Here is a 16,590-nt window from a genome sequence, read left to right as displayed (position 1 = left end):
TATTTTAAATCATCATGGTTGAGTTTACATTTTTATACTGGAGGAAATCTGCAGACCTCAGACTGATGGGCCAGTTAGAATACAAATATGATGATCTTGCGGGCCGGATATAATCGTTTCAAGGGCCAGATTTGGCCCCCGGGCCTTGAGTTTGATACCTGTGACACAGAAGAATATAAAAGGAATAAAACATTTGATAAGTTATTAAAAACCCTAGACCAGTGTTTAAATAAAACGATCATATTGACAAGGGATCGTGGATAAAGCACAGTTCACATGAAGGCTTTCTGATAAAGACATGTTTTTAAAAGAGATTAAAAAGAAGACACTGATGTAGCTTGTCTGAGATCCTCAGTTAACTTGTACCGAGACACACAAAATGTTTAACATTAGGACCAAAAAGACACAAAAACAAAACAGAGTCTTGGACACTCAAAGCTGATATGATTGCTGCAAGTGGACATAAATCCTTATATATTATTGTTTGTATTGCTACTGTGATTCCATGTACATTTTTAGCTGAGATTGTGGCGTGTTTGCCCTTTAATCGAGGTATAAAAATGTTGGTTTCTCCTGCTAAGGAATTAATTTCTGGTGATCTTGGGAAAAATTGGAAAATGGAGTCAAATTAAATGTATGGAAGCATGCCTTCATTGTGTTTCTTTTTGAAACTAAGCAGACACTGAAAATTATTAACCTATTAACTTGTTTCACACATCAATCTGGAAAACCTTCCATAGACAGTGATTGGGAAAGGGCAGAGCCTTTTAAAAAATATTCAGAGGGCGACTGGATGAACGTCTGTCACATCTTTACGGCCAATCAGAGCAACTAAACACGTGACGTAGCTGTGACCGAGGAGTAAACCTGACTGTAGACATGTGAGTACATGATTTTTGTTGTTTTGATAAGAAAACAACTCACTACTGTTCTTTGTTCTTCTTTTAAAGAAGAAATGTCGTCAAGTTCTGATAAAACTGGCGCTTAAGCAGCATCCGCGCTAACGTCTTCCACCATAATTACACCGTCTCTTGCTGCTGCTTGCTTACGTCACGACACAGCCGTGCCCGAAAGTACTGTCCCTCGATGCTGATTGGTCCTTTCACTTTCTAACTGGGCACAAATGGTTCAGATGAGATTTGCAAGATGGATTTGCCAGTGAGAAACATGGAAACGGATGTATCCATCTGCTTTACAAGGTTAGAAAATGATTGTAAAGAGAAAAAAACTTACTACAGCAGTAAGAAGCCATTCTTGTCTGCCAGGGTTCCATAAAGCCGGCCACACACTACATGATTTAAAATCCGACTTGAGACTCTTCCAGCGATCGTTGGGCCATTTTAAACATGTTTGATATTTACAATTCTCGGTTGTAGTGCCTCTGACAGAGGACCCACAACAACCAATGAGAGCAAGCAGGCGTTTTATCCCACAACTGTTTCATCCCAGGGGCTGCACGGCGGTGCAGGGGTTAGCGCTGTTGCCTCAAAACAAAAAGGTCCCTGGTTCACTTACTGGTCAGGGCCTTTCTGTGCAGAGTCTGCATGTTCTCCCCCTGCATGTGTGGATTCTCTCCGGGTACTCCAGCTTCCTCCAACCACCAAAGACAGGCTTGTTAGGTGACTTTCGGACTGAGCGTAGGTGTGAATACGAGCATGCCTGGTTGTCTCTCTCTATATTTGATTGACTGGCGACCAGTTCAAGGTGTACCCCACCTCTCGCCCACTGACAGCTGGGATAGGCTCCAGCATTCCCCACGACCCCTAACGGGATAAGAAGTATAGAAAATGAATGGATGGATGTTTCATCCCTACGCCACATCCTGGATTTTGACCTGGATGTTGCGCAGCAAACAGCAAAAGCAAAACTTATGGTTCATCAGATATGACCTTAAGTCCATGTTTTCACCGTCTGACATAAAACCAGTTTACTGCTCACTAAAAAGGGGGTTAATGCCAGCCTTAAAACTCCTGTCAGTAAATCAGTTCCCCTGGGTCCTTCTGTACTAGGACAAGGACAGTAGACCCTGTAGTCTCTGGTTGACCTGGTTCAGGTTCTTTTTCTTGTTCGTGCAAACTCCTGAGCATTTGTTATGACTGGCTAAAATGTTAGTTTGCTTACAGTCCAGACTCTAACAGTCTTCCTTCCTCTGACCCAAACACTAATACACAACAAAGACAATGACAACCTGTCTGAACCTTACGCAACCCTGCCTGGGCACACCACCCAAAAAACAACCCACATTCTTTTGTGGGCTCAAACTTGATCACATGCTTGTATAATTCGGTGCTTTATTAAGAGGTTGTTTGTGTTTTTTTAGGAGCAGAGGAAAAGACAAATGTGGAGCTGATTGTTCCCATCGGGTCGGTGGTCATCGCCATGTTTTTCTGGTTGCTGATCGTCTTCGTCATCCGTGGAAGAAAGAGGGTAAGAACTTCCTGGTCGCCTCTCTGCCACACTGTTCCTTCCTCAGGTTTTCCCTCCTGTCACACTCAGGGGAGCTGATAGTGGATAAAAAGGCTTTAAACACTCTCTCACTGTGGGTACGTCACTTTGATTAGAAGTGACTGCTCTGGCTCTCATTCGCTGCTCTCCTTTGTGTCTGTGAACAACAGGCCCACTCTCTGCCTGCATAAGTCACGTAGACCAGCAATGCTGACAGGGCCTCTTTTTACTGGAGGGGCACCAAATTCTCTGAAAAAGTGACGTACGTTAGAGACAAATACTGACTCAGATGTTTTCTCTCTTTAACCGTTCCAGCCAAACGGGGGCGATCTGAAGACGGGCTACCTCTCCATGATCCTGGACTCAGAGGACATGCCCATGGACGAGCAGTGTGAGAGGCTAACATACGACGCTAACAAGTGGGAGTTCCCTAGAGACAGGCTGAAGCTAGGTGAGCAAAAGGATTCAACCCAGAGACGACATTTTTAACCTCTAAAACCTGAGCTTTGGTTTTGGAAGCATTTTAAGTTTCTCCCATTCATTTGGGATAAGTAGGATTTGAGAGTTTAAAACATCAGCCTGGTCTTGGAACAGGAATTTCTTGGAAATTTTCCTTTCCAAAATTCACACAAATTCCCCTAAAATTCAAGGAAATTACCTAGAATTTCTGTTAAAATTCTAAAACATATTTATAAAATATTCCATAAAAAGTACCCCAAATGTTTCAGTGAAACCTTAAAGCCTTTTCTAACAGTAAAAAGGTAAAAAAAAATAAAATAAAAATAAAAAACATGAATTCCTAAAAAGAAAATCCCAAAATTTGAAAGCAAATACCCCAAAAATTCCAGGGCAAATTTATTTATTTATTTATTTTTTAATTTACAAAAGCGTTCTCCAAATTTTCATGTTCTAAGGAACACCCCCCACCTTAAATCAAATTCTAAAGAAATTCAAATTAATTTCCTCGATTTACATAAAAAGGTCTGAAAATCTCCAAACAAATGTTCCCAAACATCCCCACAATTTTTCCATATTTCCATGAATACACCAAAAGAAAAATTCAAAGCAAATTTCCCAAAAACTTCCGGTCCATCTCTCTTTCCATGAGAAAACTTGAAAATTTCTAAGCAGTGTTATGTCCCCATATGTGCACGCAGGGTCAGAGTTTAAAGACCTTTTCAAGTTGTGACAAAAGCACCTCCAGAGTTGTTCTCATACTGAAAACAACTGCTGAAAATTTCTGAAATATTTCCATGAAGTCTTCCTGATCTGGTTGTTCAGACACAGATCTCACAGAAAAAAGGCAATCCCTGTCAGATGGAGGAACCCTAAAGAAATTTAAAATATAGAGAGTTAGAGGTTCTTTAACAGCGTACATTCACCATCAAATACTATGTTGCTTAAGTCACTAACTTGAAGCAGCAAGTAAAGGTGCAGTTCAAATATTTCTGGACTAATCATCATTCCAATGTATACAAAAAATAGAGTTTTCAACTGATTGGATGAATTGATTAAAATAAAAAAAAAAAACAAGTATTGTGCTGATAATTTATTTTTCACTAAATGAGCCTTACCATTAATTGCTTTTCATTAAAGGTGACCCACTGGGACGAGGAGCGTTCGGTCAGGTGGTTGAAGCAGCCGCCTTTGGCATCGAGAAAGCCACAACATGCACCACTGTCGCTGTAAAGATGCTAAAGGGTGAGTATTGCTCCGCTCTTTCCCTCTACACACATGTAGAACACATGAGTTTATTGTACCGTTGTCAGAATTATCAGTACTTACCACTGTTATAGCGCTCGAGTCGGAGCACTGATGTCTCAGACTTGGACTCGGACTCGAGCTTTAACTGCATCAGGATGAAGAGGAGGACTTGAACCTCTTTTTCATGCAGATCTGTGTTAACATCGTCGAGATTAGCGGGCTAAACAATGCAGGCATATGGTGAAATTATGGTGTGTTTAATGACAGCTCAGACTTTAGAGCATTTAAGGGGGTGGCTAAAACCTTTTTATGATGTGTTCGAATGTCACCTGGAGGAAATTGGAATTTTAGTTTTCAGCGAGAAATCGGAATAAATCCTGTTCTTTTAAAGGAGAAATATTTACTCCATTAGCAATATAAGATATGAGTTCAGTTAAAAACATGCTCTCATTTTTCAGCCTAAATACACAAATAATCCTGTTAATATAACTAATTTTATCGATGAAGAGTGTGATCATTAAGTAGTATTAATAAGAGCATCAATATCAATAAAAATCAATGACCCTCATCCCAAAAGTCAGTCATCCAATGTTTGTTGGTATTTATATCAGTTTATTTCAGATTATTAGGCGGTGAAATGGGATTAAAAATTGGCTGAGATGGGTTGAAAGAGGGAAAAAAGCAATGGAAAAAGGTTAAAAGGTGGCAAGATTGGTGTTAAGTGACAAAAATTGTTGCAAATTTTGCAAAATTGAATAAAAGTGACACAATTGAGCAGGAAAAGTTGTTAAAAAGGCATCACAAATAACAACATCAGAACTCCATGATATTTTGACAAGCTTTTCAGCTCCAAAATGAAGTAACTGTAAACCAGGATGCTGGCACCAATGCTACCATTAAAAAACACTGATACTATCAAAAAATCACTGCTGGAGTGGGCCAATCTCTGGGTTTGTCAGGGGCGCAGCCAAATCTGTAGGCAGGCCTGTGTTCAGTCCTACTTTTTATATATTTTTAAACATTATTGTGACTTCATTTTACATTCAACCTGCACATAATTTCATAAAAATGGGTCAAATATACAGTTGAAAATCATTTTTAAAACTCTTAGGTTTTTTTCAAGACATCTAGTGACCCCACTCTCTGTGTCTCATGACCCCTAAAGGGGTCCCAACCCTAATGTTGAGAACCACTGGATTAAGCTGTAAAATCCAAAACTTTTTGTATCTGTTGATAGTCATTTTTACACTAGATTATCAAAAGAAGAGCATATGAAACAAAGGATCAATAAGAAAATACCATAAATACTCCAGAAAATGTTTGTTTTCTAAGATGTTGTGTAGTTTTTCAATAGTTGTGTAGTCATAGTAATCATGCATAGCACACCTAGACTTGCCTAGACACCAGTGGGCCTCGCCACAACATTTGAGAACCGCTGATTTAGACAGTACGCCTGAAGTTTGCTGCAATTTTTGATAATTGAAAACAAGAATTGTTCCTGCAGAGGACTTCTGTTTCTTGTTATCGTGGCATCTTTTGACTGTAACTAGTATAACTCTGGTAACCCTGTTAAAATGCCTCCCTCTGTGTCACAGAGGGCGCTACGTCCAGTGAGTATCGCGCCCTGATGTCAGAGCTGAAAATTCTCATTCATATTGGACATCACCTGAACGTGGTCAACCTGCTGGGAGCGTGCACAAAGCCTGGAGGTGAGCGCCTACCATGTAAATGATTTAACCCAGTCTTTGTGGTCCGGTCCTGAGCAAACTTCTTAATGAGCAAACACAAGCATTCCCTGATCTGATTACAAACCAGGTAATGTGTCTTTATTGGGCTGGCTTGTATTTATTTACCTCTCTCTTTAATACTCCAAAGACTCGCTCCATCAAATCAGTCTGTAAATGTTCTCCGTCATCCTGTGGTGTAGTTATGACCATCTCTGATCCCTCTCCTCGCTCTCTGCAGGGCCACTGATGGTCATAGTGGAGTACTGTAAACATGGAAACCTCTCCAGCTACCTGAAGAGCAAACGTGGAGAGTACAGCCCCTACAAGGTAAATGATGTATGACCAGAGGTAGATAAAGTACTATTGTACTCAAGTACAGTTCCTTAAAATGTACTTAAGTAGAAGTAAAAGTACTGGTCTAAAGATCTCCTCAAGTAAAAGTAAAAAGTAAGTCAGAGTTTTGAGTACAGAGTAGCTACTTGTGATCCCTGAGGGATTTTCAAGATGAAATATGATTTTCTTAAATAGGCTATATAAAGAAGAGAGTATGGCTCCCCAATAAGGTTGTTTACCATAAAGTGTTACTTAACTAACAGGATGAAATGTGGTATCGTTCTCTTGCTGTTTGCTACAGACCATCATGTGTTGTGGAACTCAAACTTGTAAACATTTTCTTGTTGTTGGCAGCAGGCTTAGAGATGCTTGTTCTGCGCTTAGTATTTATTTTCTACCCAGTACTTTGTGTTTTCAAAAGATGTATGTAAGTAAAATACTACCCCCAAATTATACTGAAGTAAAAGTAGTGATTTTAGCAAAAAGAGGCAAAAAATGGATGGGAAAATGGGGGAAATTGGCAGAAATTTGTCAAAAGACAAAAAAAAATGGGTCAGAAAAAGGGAAAAAAGGGGAAAAATGGATGGGTAAAAGGTGAAAGTGGTTAAAAAGTGGCTAATATTGGTTAAAAATGGCAAAAATTGGTCAAGAGAGGCAAACAGAGGCAAAAAATGGATGGGAAAATGGTGAAAAATGGCAAAAAGTGACTATAGCGGGATAGAAGTGGGGAAAAAATTGTCTACAGAGGCAAAAAGGAGCAAAAAATGGATGGGAAAATGGTGAGAAGGTGCAAAAATTGTTTCAAAGATGAAAAAATGGGTCAGGAAAGGCAAAGAGGGGCATAAATAGGTGGGAGAAGTAGTTTAAAAGTGGCTAAAATTGGTTAAAAGTGGCAAAAATTGGTCAAGAGAGGCATACAGAAGCAAAAAATGGATGGGAAAAGTGGCAAAAAGTGGCTACAGTAGGATTTAAGGAGGGAACAATTGGTCAAGAAAGATAAAATGGGGCAAAAATTGTTGGGAAAATGATAAACAGTGGTTAAAAATGGGCTACAATGGGATAAAAGTGGGAAAAAAATTGAAAAAATAGACAGTAAGTGATGAAAAGAGGGTTAAGAGTGGTCCGACTAAATGATTTTTCAGCTCCAAAGTTAAGTAACAGTTAACCAGGATGCTAGCACCAATGCTACTGACAATTCTGTGGGTGGGCCAGGAAAGGTCTAGAAGCTGAAGGAGTTTTTGAATGTAAAAGGCTCATCAACCACAAAAGGAGCTAGTGGCGGATAAATGGCACTAACAGGATAACATAAAGGAACATGTCCTCTCTTTAAAATAGCCCACTTTCTTCTCTGTAAGTCAAAAGATTCATGCATGGCCCACCAGAAACGACTTTTAGAAACTGAACAAGCTAGAAAGCCAGGGATGGTGAGAACAGGCGCTAATAGCCGCTAATGGTGCTAAGATGCAGATAAAATAATAAAATAAAACACAGAAGGACTGATTATTTATCTGATATTTCAGTGAAACCAGTGCTGCTGCCTGGTCTGCATGGATTACATGCTATGTCCGTGTTGTAAACCTGTGCTTGTGCTTGTGCACGAGAAATCCTATTGTTCCAAAGCTCTCTCTTCTTCTTCTAAACATATTCATGATATGACAATGAAATACTCTTCTTTTCTCCTCTGTGCTTCCTTCTTCTTCACAGAGGAAACGGGTGGACAGTCAGAAGTGGATGTCTGTAGAGGAGGATGTGACTGAAGGCGATCTGGGTTTAGGAAAGATCGCTCAGCTGGACATCTGCACAGGAACCGCCATCTGTTCCATAGCTGGAGATGGAGCATCGGGCAGCATGGACACTGGGGAAGGTGATAGAGGCATCTTGGATTAGCCTTTTTTTACTTTCAGCTGCTTTTAGACACTTCTAAAGTATCTAAGAGCATGAGTGTTTCTTTAAATCATGTATTATGTCACTACAGAGAGCTGTGACGATGACCATCTGACCATGGAAGACCTCATCAGCTACAGCTTCCAGGTGGCCAAAGGCATGGAGTTCCTGTCCTCCCGCAAGGTGAGACATGATTAACTCAGAACTATGTGCATGCACATGCTAAAAAACACCCCAAAATGAGATGATAATCATTCTCTGAGTGTGATTTCCTCTGTTTCTGTCTGCTCTACAGTGTATCCACAGAGATCTAGCAGCCAGAAACATCCTGCTCTCAGAGAACAATGTGGTGAAGATCTGTGACTTTGGCCTGGCCAGAGACGTCTACAAAGATCCAGACTATGTCCGCAAGGGAGATGTGAGTCTGCCAAAACTGACATGTTTGAATATTTTAAGATGTAACCATTCTGTCTAGAAAGTTCTACTGGAAAATACAAATCTGCAAAGGTCTATTAGGACGCACTCACACGAGGCAATCTGCACTCATACCATGCTAAAGCCATTTGACCCCCCTTTTGGCCTGCACTCACCCTGCTCAATGCATCCATACCCCATCATCACACAGAGCATGCACGGATGATTTTATAAGTCTTGATGACAAGCTCGCCTGTTTCACATACCCATGTTATATATTTCATATCCATTAGTGCAACACCCCAGAGATGGTGTCTGGTAAGGCAGAGCCTTCAAAATAAGAGGCATCAGTACTAACCACTGCAACACTGTGCCCCCTTTGGAAACAAGATACTGTAAATGCAAAAACACCATCGTAGATTTTATCTCTCCTCTCCTGTCCAACAGGAAAGGTCTCCAGCTGTGAGGTTCATGTGTGAACAAAAAAGAAACCCAAGAGATGTCAGGGTCAGGCTGCCCGAGTTTTCTTAAAATTTTCTGGGGTGTAAAACTCTTCATTTCATCGCAGGCTCGACTTCCTCTGAAGTGGATGGCTCCTGAGACGATCTTTGACCGGGTCTACACCACACAGAGTGACGTCTGGTCGTTTGGGGTGCTCCTCTGGGAGATCTTCTCTCTGGGTAAGCCCGATTATTAGCAACACCAACAGCTGACTCATAATGACCCCTGTATGCCCACTAGGGCTGGGCAATTAATTGCAAATTAGACTAAATTGCAAAATAGCCTGCTGCAATTTTCAAATCGCAGAAGGTGCAATATTTCCTTAACCTGAAATTTGTGACAAAATACCAGTTTAAAACATTTTTTTGCAGCAGAGACATTATGCATTATATATCATGCAATAATTTTAGTGGCATATATTTAGAATAGTGTACAAAAAAATCATATTTTCTTATTTTTTGTATGTTTTTCTTGTTAAATATGATAAGTATATTAAAATTATCATTCCCTTTAATACAGCAGTTCATATCCAATTTGCAAAATGAGTTGAAATCATCATAATTAGATATTTTCCAGAATTGTCCAGCCCTAGTTTAATCTAATATTGTGTTGGTTATAGTATAGAATGAATTATTGCTTGTTTTTGTTGGAAAATACATGAGATGAGGAACTTTAGACATAATTGCATGTTAAATCACAATCACAATATGAGGTAAAAAAATTGCACTTAGATTATTTTCCCAAATCGTTCAGCCTTAATGCCTCCAACGTCACATTACGTTTGTTTTGCAGGAGCGTCTCCGTATCCTGGTGTCTGTATCGACGAATCTTTCTGCAGGAGGCTGAAGGAGGGAACCCGGATGAGGCCGCCTGAATACGCCACCTCTGAAATGTAAGAGAAAATGTTGCATTTGTGCAACGTTACTTCCCTTGGTGTCTTACTTAGATCCACTTCTCCTTATCCCCCACAGATATCAAACAATGCTGGACTGCTGGCTAGATCGTCCTACGGACCGGCCAACGTTTGCAGAGCTGGTGGAACATCTGGGCGATCTGCTGCAGGCCAGTGCTCAGCAGGTCAGCTTAGATCTTAAATAACTCTTTATTGTGAGCCTAAAAATGTCAAACTTTAATGGCAGAAAAATAGAAGCTTGGTATGTTATTCTCAGTCTGTCCAAGCATTAAAAGTTAAAGTAATAAATGTCTCAGGATGCAGATGCAGCAGAGTCAATGGTTATCTGATTCTGATCAAAGGAGTAGTGACTTCCTTTGTGAGATTTCTGAATCTCTGCGTATCTTTGCGCTATTGTTCAGCCTGTTAATGCCGACAGAACACAGCAACAAGCCTGTACTGACTGGCCGAGCCTTGCCAAGTCCTTCTGGGAAATGTAGGAAGTTGAAAGTACAGGCAGACCAACAGTTACATCAGATAACGCTGATTACATCACTCAGACAAGAATAGAAAGTATGGAGTTATTATGTTGTCATCTTGTAAAGTATTTCCAAACTTTAGTGCTGTATTTATTTAGATTAGGATAAATCTTTCTCCTCTGGTAAATATTTATTTTTGGTTCATGCATGTGGAATCAACTAATCCAGGATGCGTTTGAGGTCAGTAAACTGTTTTTTCTGCAGGTTGGGAAAGACTACATCCCTCTGACAGCAGGAGGGGAGGCAGAAGGGTCCACGGTGGTCTCTGACCCCAGGAGGCTGTACAGCAGGCCTCAGAGCGGGGAAATCCTGGAAGCCCAACTTCACTATGACAACCCGTCATCCCTCAGGTCAGTGTTAAGATTGTGCACTGTGTTTTTTTAAAAGTAAAACCATGATGGCTGCTTAATCATGTCTTTCCTGAGCAGACTGACCCAGCAGAGCGAGCGCTGCAGCCGGCCGCTCAGCGTGAAGACGTTTGAGGACATCCCTGTGGCCGTCAGCAGTGTCATGGTGAGATTCAGTCTCTCTGAACAATCATTTTCAGAGGAATGCGTTTGCTATGATGTCCCCTCTTCATGCCTGAAAAGTTTTTTGTTTATATGCAAATACCAGAAAGTAAATTTAATCAGATTTCCTCTCTTCTTGCTGTCTCTTCTCCTCTGGCCAGTGAACTTCTGTTAAAGCTATCCACATTCTTGCTGTTAGCGCCACCATGAGAGATCATGGAGTTGTGATCAGTCAGTTAAACTGCAAAGGAAGATATCTTTATTCAGCATCAACTATTTCAGAGGTGTCACACTCAAGGGCCCGGGACCAAATCCGGCCCACAAGATTGTATCATATTTCTGTTCTAACTGGCCCATCAGTCTGAGGTCTGCAGATTTCCTCAAGTATAAAAATATGATGATTTAAGATATCCTTGTTAAGTCACAAAATCTAAAAAGTAAGGAGTAAAAATATTTAGATAAAAAGTCAGGGATGTGGGAAAAGTAACTAATTTGTGTTTTAATTTCACATTTTCAAATTTAACATCTCACAATAAAGACACAAACTTAGGATTTTTTACTTTTAATTTCATACTTTGAGCATTTTAACTCATAATTTTGACTTCTCATATAATATTGTGAGCTTTAAGATTCATAATTCTAATACTTAAGTGATATTTTGACCAATTATTTTGTAGTTTACCTCATATTTTCAGCTCCAGTTTTTGACTTCATAATCCCACAATTTGACCTTTTAGACTCACAATTGAAAATTTGGAATCATATTTTGACTTTTAATTTCATGATTACAAATTTTATTTCATATTTTGACCTTTTAAACTCATGATTTTGACTTCTTTCTAATACATTTGCCATTAAAAAACATTATTTTTCAGTTTCAATTTCATGGTTTGACCTTTTTGAACTAATAAATGTACTATTCTCAGATTGTGGGCCTTTAAACTTATCATTTTAACTTTTTAAATGTCAAAATAATTTATCATCAGTTCTAATTTTTTTTTTTTTTCATATGATCATGAGTTAAAAAGGTGACCCTGTTAGGCCCTCAGGTTAGACCTGAAACCAGAATCTGGCCCCTGCTGTGATTGAGTTTGACACCCCTGAGCTACTCTATCAGTTGGCTCTAGCCATTTTGGCGCCCAAGGCGAAATTCTGATTTGATGCCCCATGCAGCACCAGACCCAGGGTGATGGAAAGGCAGACAGAAGAGTACAAGAAATAGAAAATATGGTAAAAAGATGTTTAAAGTGGCAAAGCAGCAAAACGTGCCTAAAACTGACATATAGAAAGTGGCAAAAATGGACTTAAGTGGCACAATGGACAAAAAAATAGCAAAAAATGGGCTAAAAAGGCCAAAAAGAATTGGCAAAAATGAGCTGAAAGTGGTCAAATAGTGGCAAAAAATGGGTTAAAAGTGGCAAAAAGAAGTACATAAAAAGTATGTACTTTCTACCAGGAATGCATTCTATTCTAAAATTTAAAAGGGTTTTTGGTCTAAATTCTTACAGTAATGAAATTAGTGATTAATTAGGGTATGGGAAGTAAAGTTAAACACAAATTGGAATTTATCCTCATTAGAAAAAGCTACTCTGCTTTAATTTACGTTTTTTTTTGTTTTTGTTTTTTTGCTGAATGCATCTCATTAGGTTGTGCTGCACTTTGTTACAACTTTTCTACAGTTAGAACATTTTTAGAGGTAAATACTAACTGTTAGTATAGAAGTTTTACAGAAGTCTCCAACAGAGTACTTTTTTATCCACCTTAATCCTGGGGCCGCTACTGTAAATCTGAATGTGGGCGAAACTTTTGGTGCTAAAGCATAAGTACATTAAATACATGTATTCTAGTACAGCAGCTAACGATAGATGCTAACAAACAACAACAGTTGTTTCGATAGGAATTCACCTCGAATTTGTAAATATTGTTTACAGTACATTGTTTGTACTCTAAGCTGTAAGTAATTAAAAAAAGGTGGATACCACATTATTCCTGGGGGGTCTAATGTAGTTATGAATGTGGGTGGAACTTCCCGTACAGTAACAATAATAGCAAAAACATCATTCTTCCAAGGGCAAATGATTTAATGTCAACAGTGTTTGTTCTGAAACAAATATTTGCTGCAATAAATGCTGCTTCATTTTTGTTAAATCAAAATGAGCTGAAAGTTTTAAATAATATTTTCTGTAATGCTCAGTACCTGTTGCTTCGTTCATGGTACTAATATTCTGACAAAGTCAAATATGTCTCTCACAACAGTGTTTAAAACATGCCGTTCACTGTCTGGGATGTAATTCTTTCAATGCTAATTTATCAGTTCTTATTACAAAACTTGACATTTACCAAACTGAAGAGCTGGCAACTTGACTCATGGATAGTTTTATCAATATGATTCCCACATTTTAAGAGAGATTAGTTGGTGAAATAAGAATTTCAGCAACCCCACAAACTAGAAATTTATCTGTAGCTGGTGTCCAAACTCCTTTAACAAAACGTGATCGTCTCCTTCTATACTGATATGAAGCTAATAAAGTTAGCTAAGTATGCTTTTCTAGGTTATCTGAGGTAATGTCGTCAATTTGTTCTCTCTAGTAGAGGGCTGAGAAATGACAATGTTGTCCTGTTTGAGGTGAAGCAGTCAAAGTGAACATATTTTGGTATCAAAATTGCTGTAATAATCATGTTTCACATCTCTTTTCTATGCAAAGTCCCATTTAGATATAAAGCTGTGCCCATATTTCACGCAAAGAATCACGGGGGCTAGGAATAAGGTGGATATCCAGATTTCAATTTTCAACAACGTGCAGAGATAAGAGGAGGTGATTATTTCACCTATTAGAGATAAGCCTGAACCTCTATAGGGGTCTGGGGTTTCACCCTCAGGAACTGTATTATAAAAAGCCCTATTTTTATGCTATTGTATGTACTTTGAACACATTATTTACCATCAAAGTGGCCTCTGAAGACTTGAAATGTGTATTTTTAATTTAATCTACAGTTCTCTTTAAAATGTATGTTTGAATCTGAAATTTCTGTGCATTTCTGTGTCCACAAGTTCATTACATTTTTTTTGTCTATTATTATTATAACTACTATTTCTACTACCACTGCTTCTGCTGTTACTCTTATTGTTTACAAATAAAAACATACTAGTTTCGTTTCAGTTAGGTTATGGTGTGTTGTGCAACTTTATGTCTCTTTCTCCATCTGCTGTCTCGTCTTAATACAGTAGGTTTTTAGTCTCTTGTTGAACTGTGTGTTTTATTAGTGGAAGAAATGCTCAAATACTGCCTTCTCCTTAATTGCACACCATTAAAGCATGCAATTATCAGGATACGCAGTTTACTGATGTAACAATGCAGTCATAGGAAATGAAGATATGGAGAGAAGTTTTGAGGGAAATTTTCAGGCATCTTCTATTCAGATGTCATAAACTCTATTCATATCAAAATATATCGAATTGATGCACAATTGATGCACAACTGCTGTCATTAAACATTTAGGCAAATGCTCTGTGTTGGAGGAAAAGGTGTATGCGTTCATGACACTAACACCTAGTCCTACTACAAAATGCTTCCTCTATTCACTCGTTTTCTGATGTTGTGATCATAGGTAGCTTGTAGGCCTACGTTGTTGACACCTCATTGGCTGCTGATCGGCCCTGTATTCCACTATTTTATCTCGAGTCAGGGCAATAATACATAGCTGTATTGATGTTTTGTGTCACCCATAATGAAAACTGAATGATGAGAATGAGCTGAAGCAGCATGTGTGTTCATGTCAGCTGTCTAACCTCCACAGGAGGGTCACACTGACAGCGGTATGGGCTTCTTATCAGTGGAGGGGAAGGGTCTGAATCAACAGCTGTCAACTACGCCCAACTTCAGGTGAGCCCTCCTCTCTTTATCCATTAGGGATTTGTTTCAGTCTCAGATTGGATCTTAACACGTCATCTTCTTGCTTTGCCTCCACAGTCAGCTGCTGCGCAGTAAGAGTAAAGAGTCGCTGGCTTCGGAGTCATCCAATCAGACGAGCGGATACCAGTCAGGTTACCACTCCGATGACACCGACACCCCGATCTACGCTAATGAGGAGGTGATCATGAAGCACAACAAGCTGAAGAAACCTCCGCTGCCAAAAACACCAGACAAATTCAACGTGGAGATTCGCTACAGCACGCCGCCTGTCTGACCCACAATCCCTCAGTCATCTCATGTACAGTATCTGTTTATTTAGGAAGAATCACAGCACAGGCCACAGAGCTTTGGTCACCTGATTTTCTACTGGAAAAAGGGCTATTCCCAGTATTTTTCACTGAAGCCCTATTTTTATATATTATTTTGTCTTAATGAGTAACAGGTTCAAAAGGATTTGCTTAAGTTGTTAGCCACAAACAATGGCTGCAACAGATCTTTGGCACAGATATGCCTGATAAATTTAAGTCCTTATTTCTGCCACTAATGATCTGAATGTTTATTCTAAATTTCTAAAAACCCCAGAAAAAGAATTTCAGTGACACTTCCTATGAACCGACCTCTTATAATGCATTATAAGAACTTTAATAATGCGTTATAAATGTATTTGAAATGGATTAAAACAGCTGTTATTAGTGATTATAAGCTGTTAGAAAGTATAATGCATTTTAACTTAACTAGTAACAGACTAGAGTGTCTTATAAATTCTGGGTTTCATAATGCATGATAAATTCCCCCAACTTTAATCCGTTATAAATGTTCATGGAAACTGATTCAATTGATCACTAGCACAGTCATGATTTCTATGACTCTCACATTGATTAAGGCATTATCAATACCTATAACATGCTAAAGCATGACTTTGGTGGAGGTAAAGTGGCAGCACAATATGAGGTTATTACCTCCGCCAAGGAGGTTATGTGATCGGGTGGATTTGTGCGTTTGTTTGTGTGTTAGTAAATTTGTTTGTTTGTTTGTTAGCAACATAACTCAAAAAGTTGCGGGTGGATTTTGATGAAATTTTCAGGAAATGTCAAAAATGGCATAAGGAAGAAGTGATTAGATTTTGGGAGTGATCTGGATCACCGTCTGGATTCAGGAATTTTTTTTTAAGGATTCTGTACTATTTGGAAATAGGGCTAATGGCGGAGGTCTGCGCTGTTACCACTTTACACCAGGAGATGGCGGACATGAGTGACTTCAATCCCAGCAGCATTTGTGGGTGTGTTTCCATTCAAAGTTTTGGAGTTTATAGAGTTTGAAAGACGCACGCCCGGTAGAGGAGACGAGTCGGAGCGTAACAGAGAGAAAGACAGCAAACTGTAGCGAGAATACTCACAATGCTGGGAGGAATAGAGGAATATTCACCCTCTGACATGACTTTCAGTCGTCCGGTGAGACTACAGGTGTATCTTATGGCACCCATAGCGAAGCCAATGCTTTGCCTCACTGTGTTTCCACCCCACCGGGGAGGGAGTAATCGGCGAATGCTGTGGTGGGGGGCACATGGGGATGGATCCAGGAATTTTTTTAAAGGATTCTTCACTGTTGGGAGATAGGGCTAATGGCGGAGGTCTGCGCTCTCTGGGTGCTTTTCTAGTTAATTATATAATCTTAGGACACATTTAGCCACTTCATCAATGTTATTTTGCACTTTCAATTTTGCATCAC

The 16,590-nt window shown here is 39.3% G+C and overlaps 1 protein-coding gene across 2 annotated transcripts in view; it reads left to right on the top strand.

Moving 5' to 3' along the window:
* Nucleotides 1-15,941, top strand: part of kdr (kinase insert domain receptor (a type III receptor tyrosine kinase)) — a 59,053-nt gene extending 43,112 nt beyond the window's left edge. For both annotated transcript variants that reach the window (XM_041791794.1, XM_041791793.1), the window contains exons 16-30: nucleotides 2,321-2,427; nucleotides 2,761-2,896; nucleotides 4,042-4,146; nucleotides 5,745-5,858; nucleotides 6,115-6,203; nucleotides 7,914-8,073; nucleotides 8,185-8,276; nucleotides 8,389-8,511; nucleotides 9,076-9,187; nucleotides 9,801-9,900; nucleotides 9,980-10,085; nucleotides 10,644-10,789; nucleotides 10,868-10,952; nucleotides 14,747-14,832; nucleotides 14,920-15,941. In XM_041791794.1, the coding sequence (XP_041647728.1) occupies nucleotides 2,321-2,427; nucleotides 2,761-2,896; nucleotides 4,042-4,146; nucleotides 5,745-5,858; nucleotides 6,115-6,203; nucleotides 7,914-8,073; nucleotides 8,185-8,276; nucleotides 8,389-8,511; nucleotides 9,076-9,187; nucleotides 9,801-9,900; nucleotides 9,980-10,085; nucleotides 10,644-10,789; nucleotides 10,868-10,952; nucleotides 14,747-14,832; nucleotides 14,920-15,136 (1,778 nt within the window). In that variant the 3' untranslated portion in view covers nucleotides 15,137-15,941. The remainder of the gene's footprint in view (nucleotides 1-2,320; nucleotides 2,428-2,760; nucleotides 2,897-4,041; nucleotides 4,147-5,744; nucleotides 5,859-6,114; nucleotides 6,204-7,913; nucleotides 8,074-8,184; nucleotides 8,277-8,388; nucleotides 8,512-9,075; nucleotides 9,188-9,800; nucleotides 9,901-9,979; nucleotides 10,086-10,643; nucleotides 10,790-10,867; nucleotides 10,953-14,746; nucleotides 14,833-14,919) is intronic.
* The last annotated feature ends 649 nt before the right edge of the window (nucleotides 15,942-16,590 follow it).

Source organism: Cheilinus undulatus, linkage group 7 (assembly GCF_018320785.1).
Source record: "Cheilinus undulatus linkage group 7, ASM1832078v1, whole genome shotgun sequence".
Lineage (NCBI taxonomy): Eukaryota > Metazoa > Chordata > Actinopteri > Labriformes > Labridae > Cheilinus > Cheilinus undulatus.
Note: the sequence above shows the minus strand (reverse complement) of the source record. Positions and strands in the feature narration are given on the sequence as shown.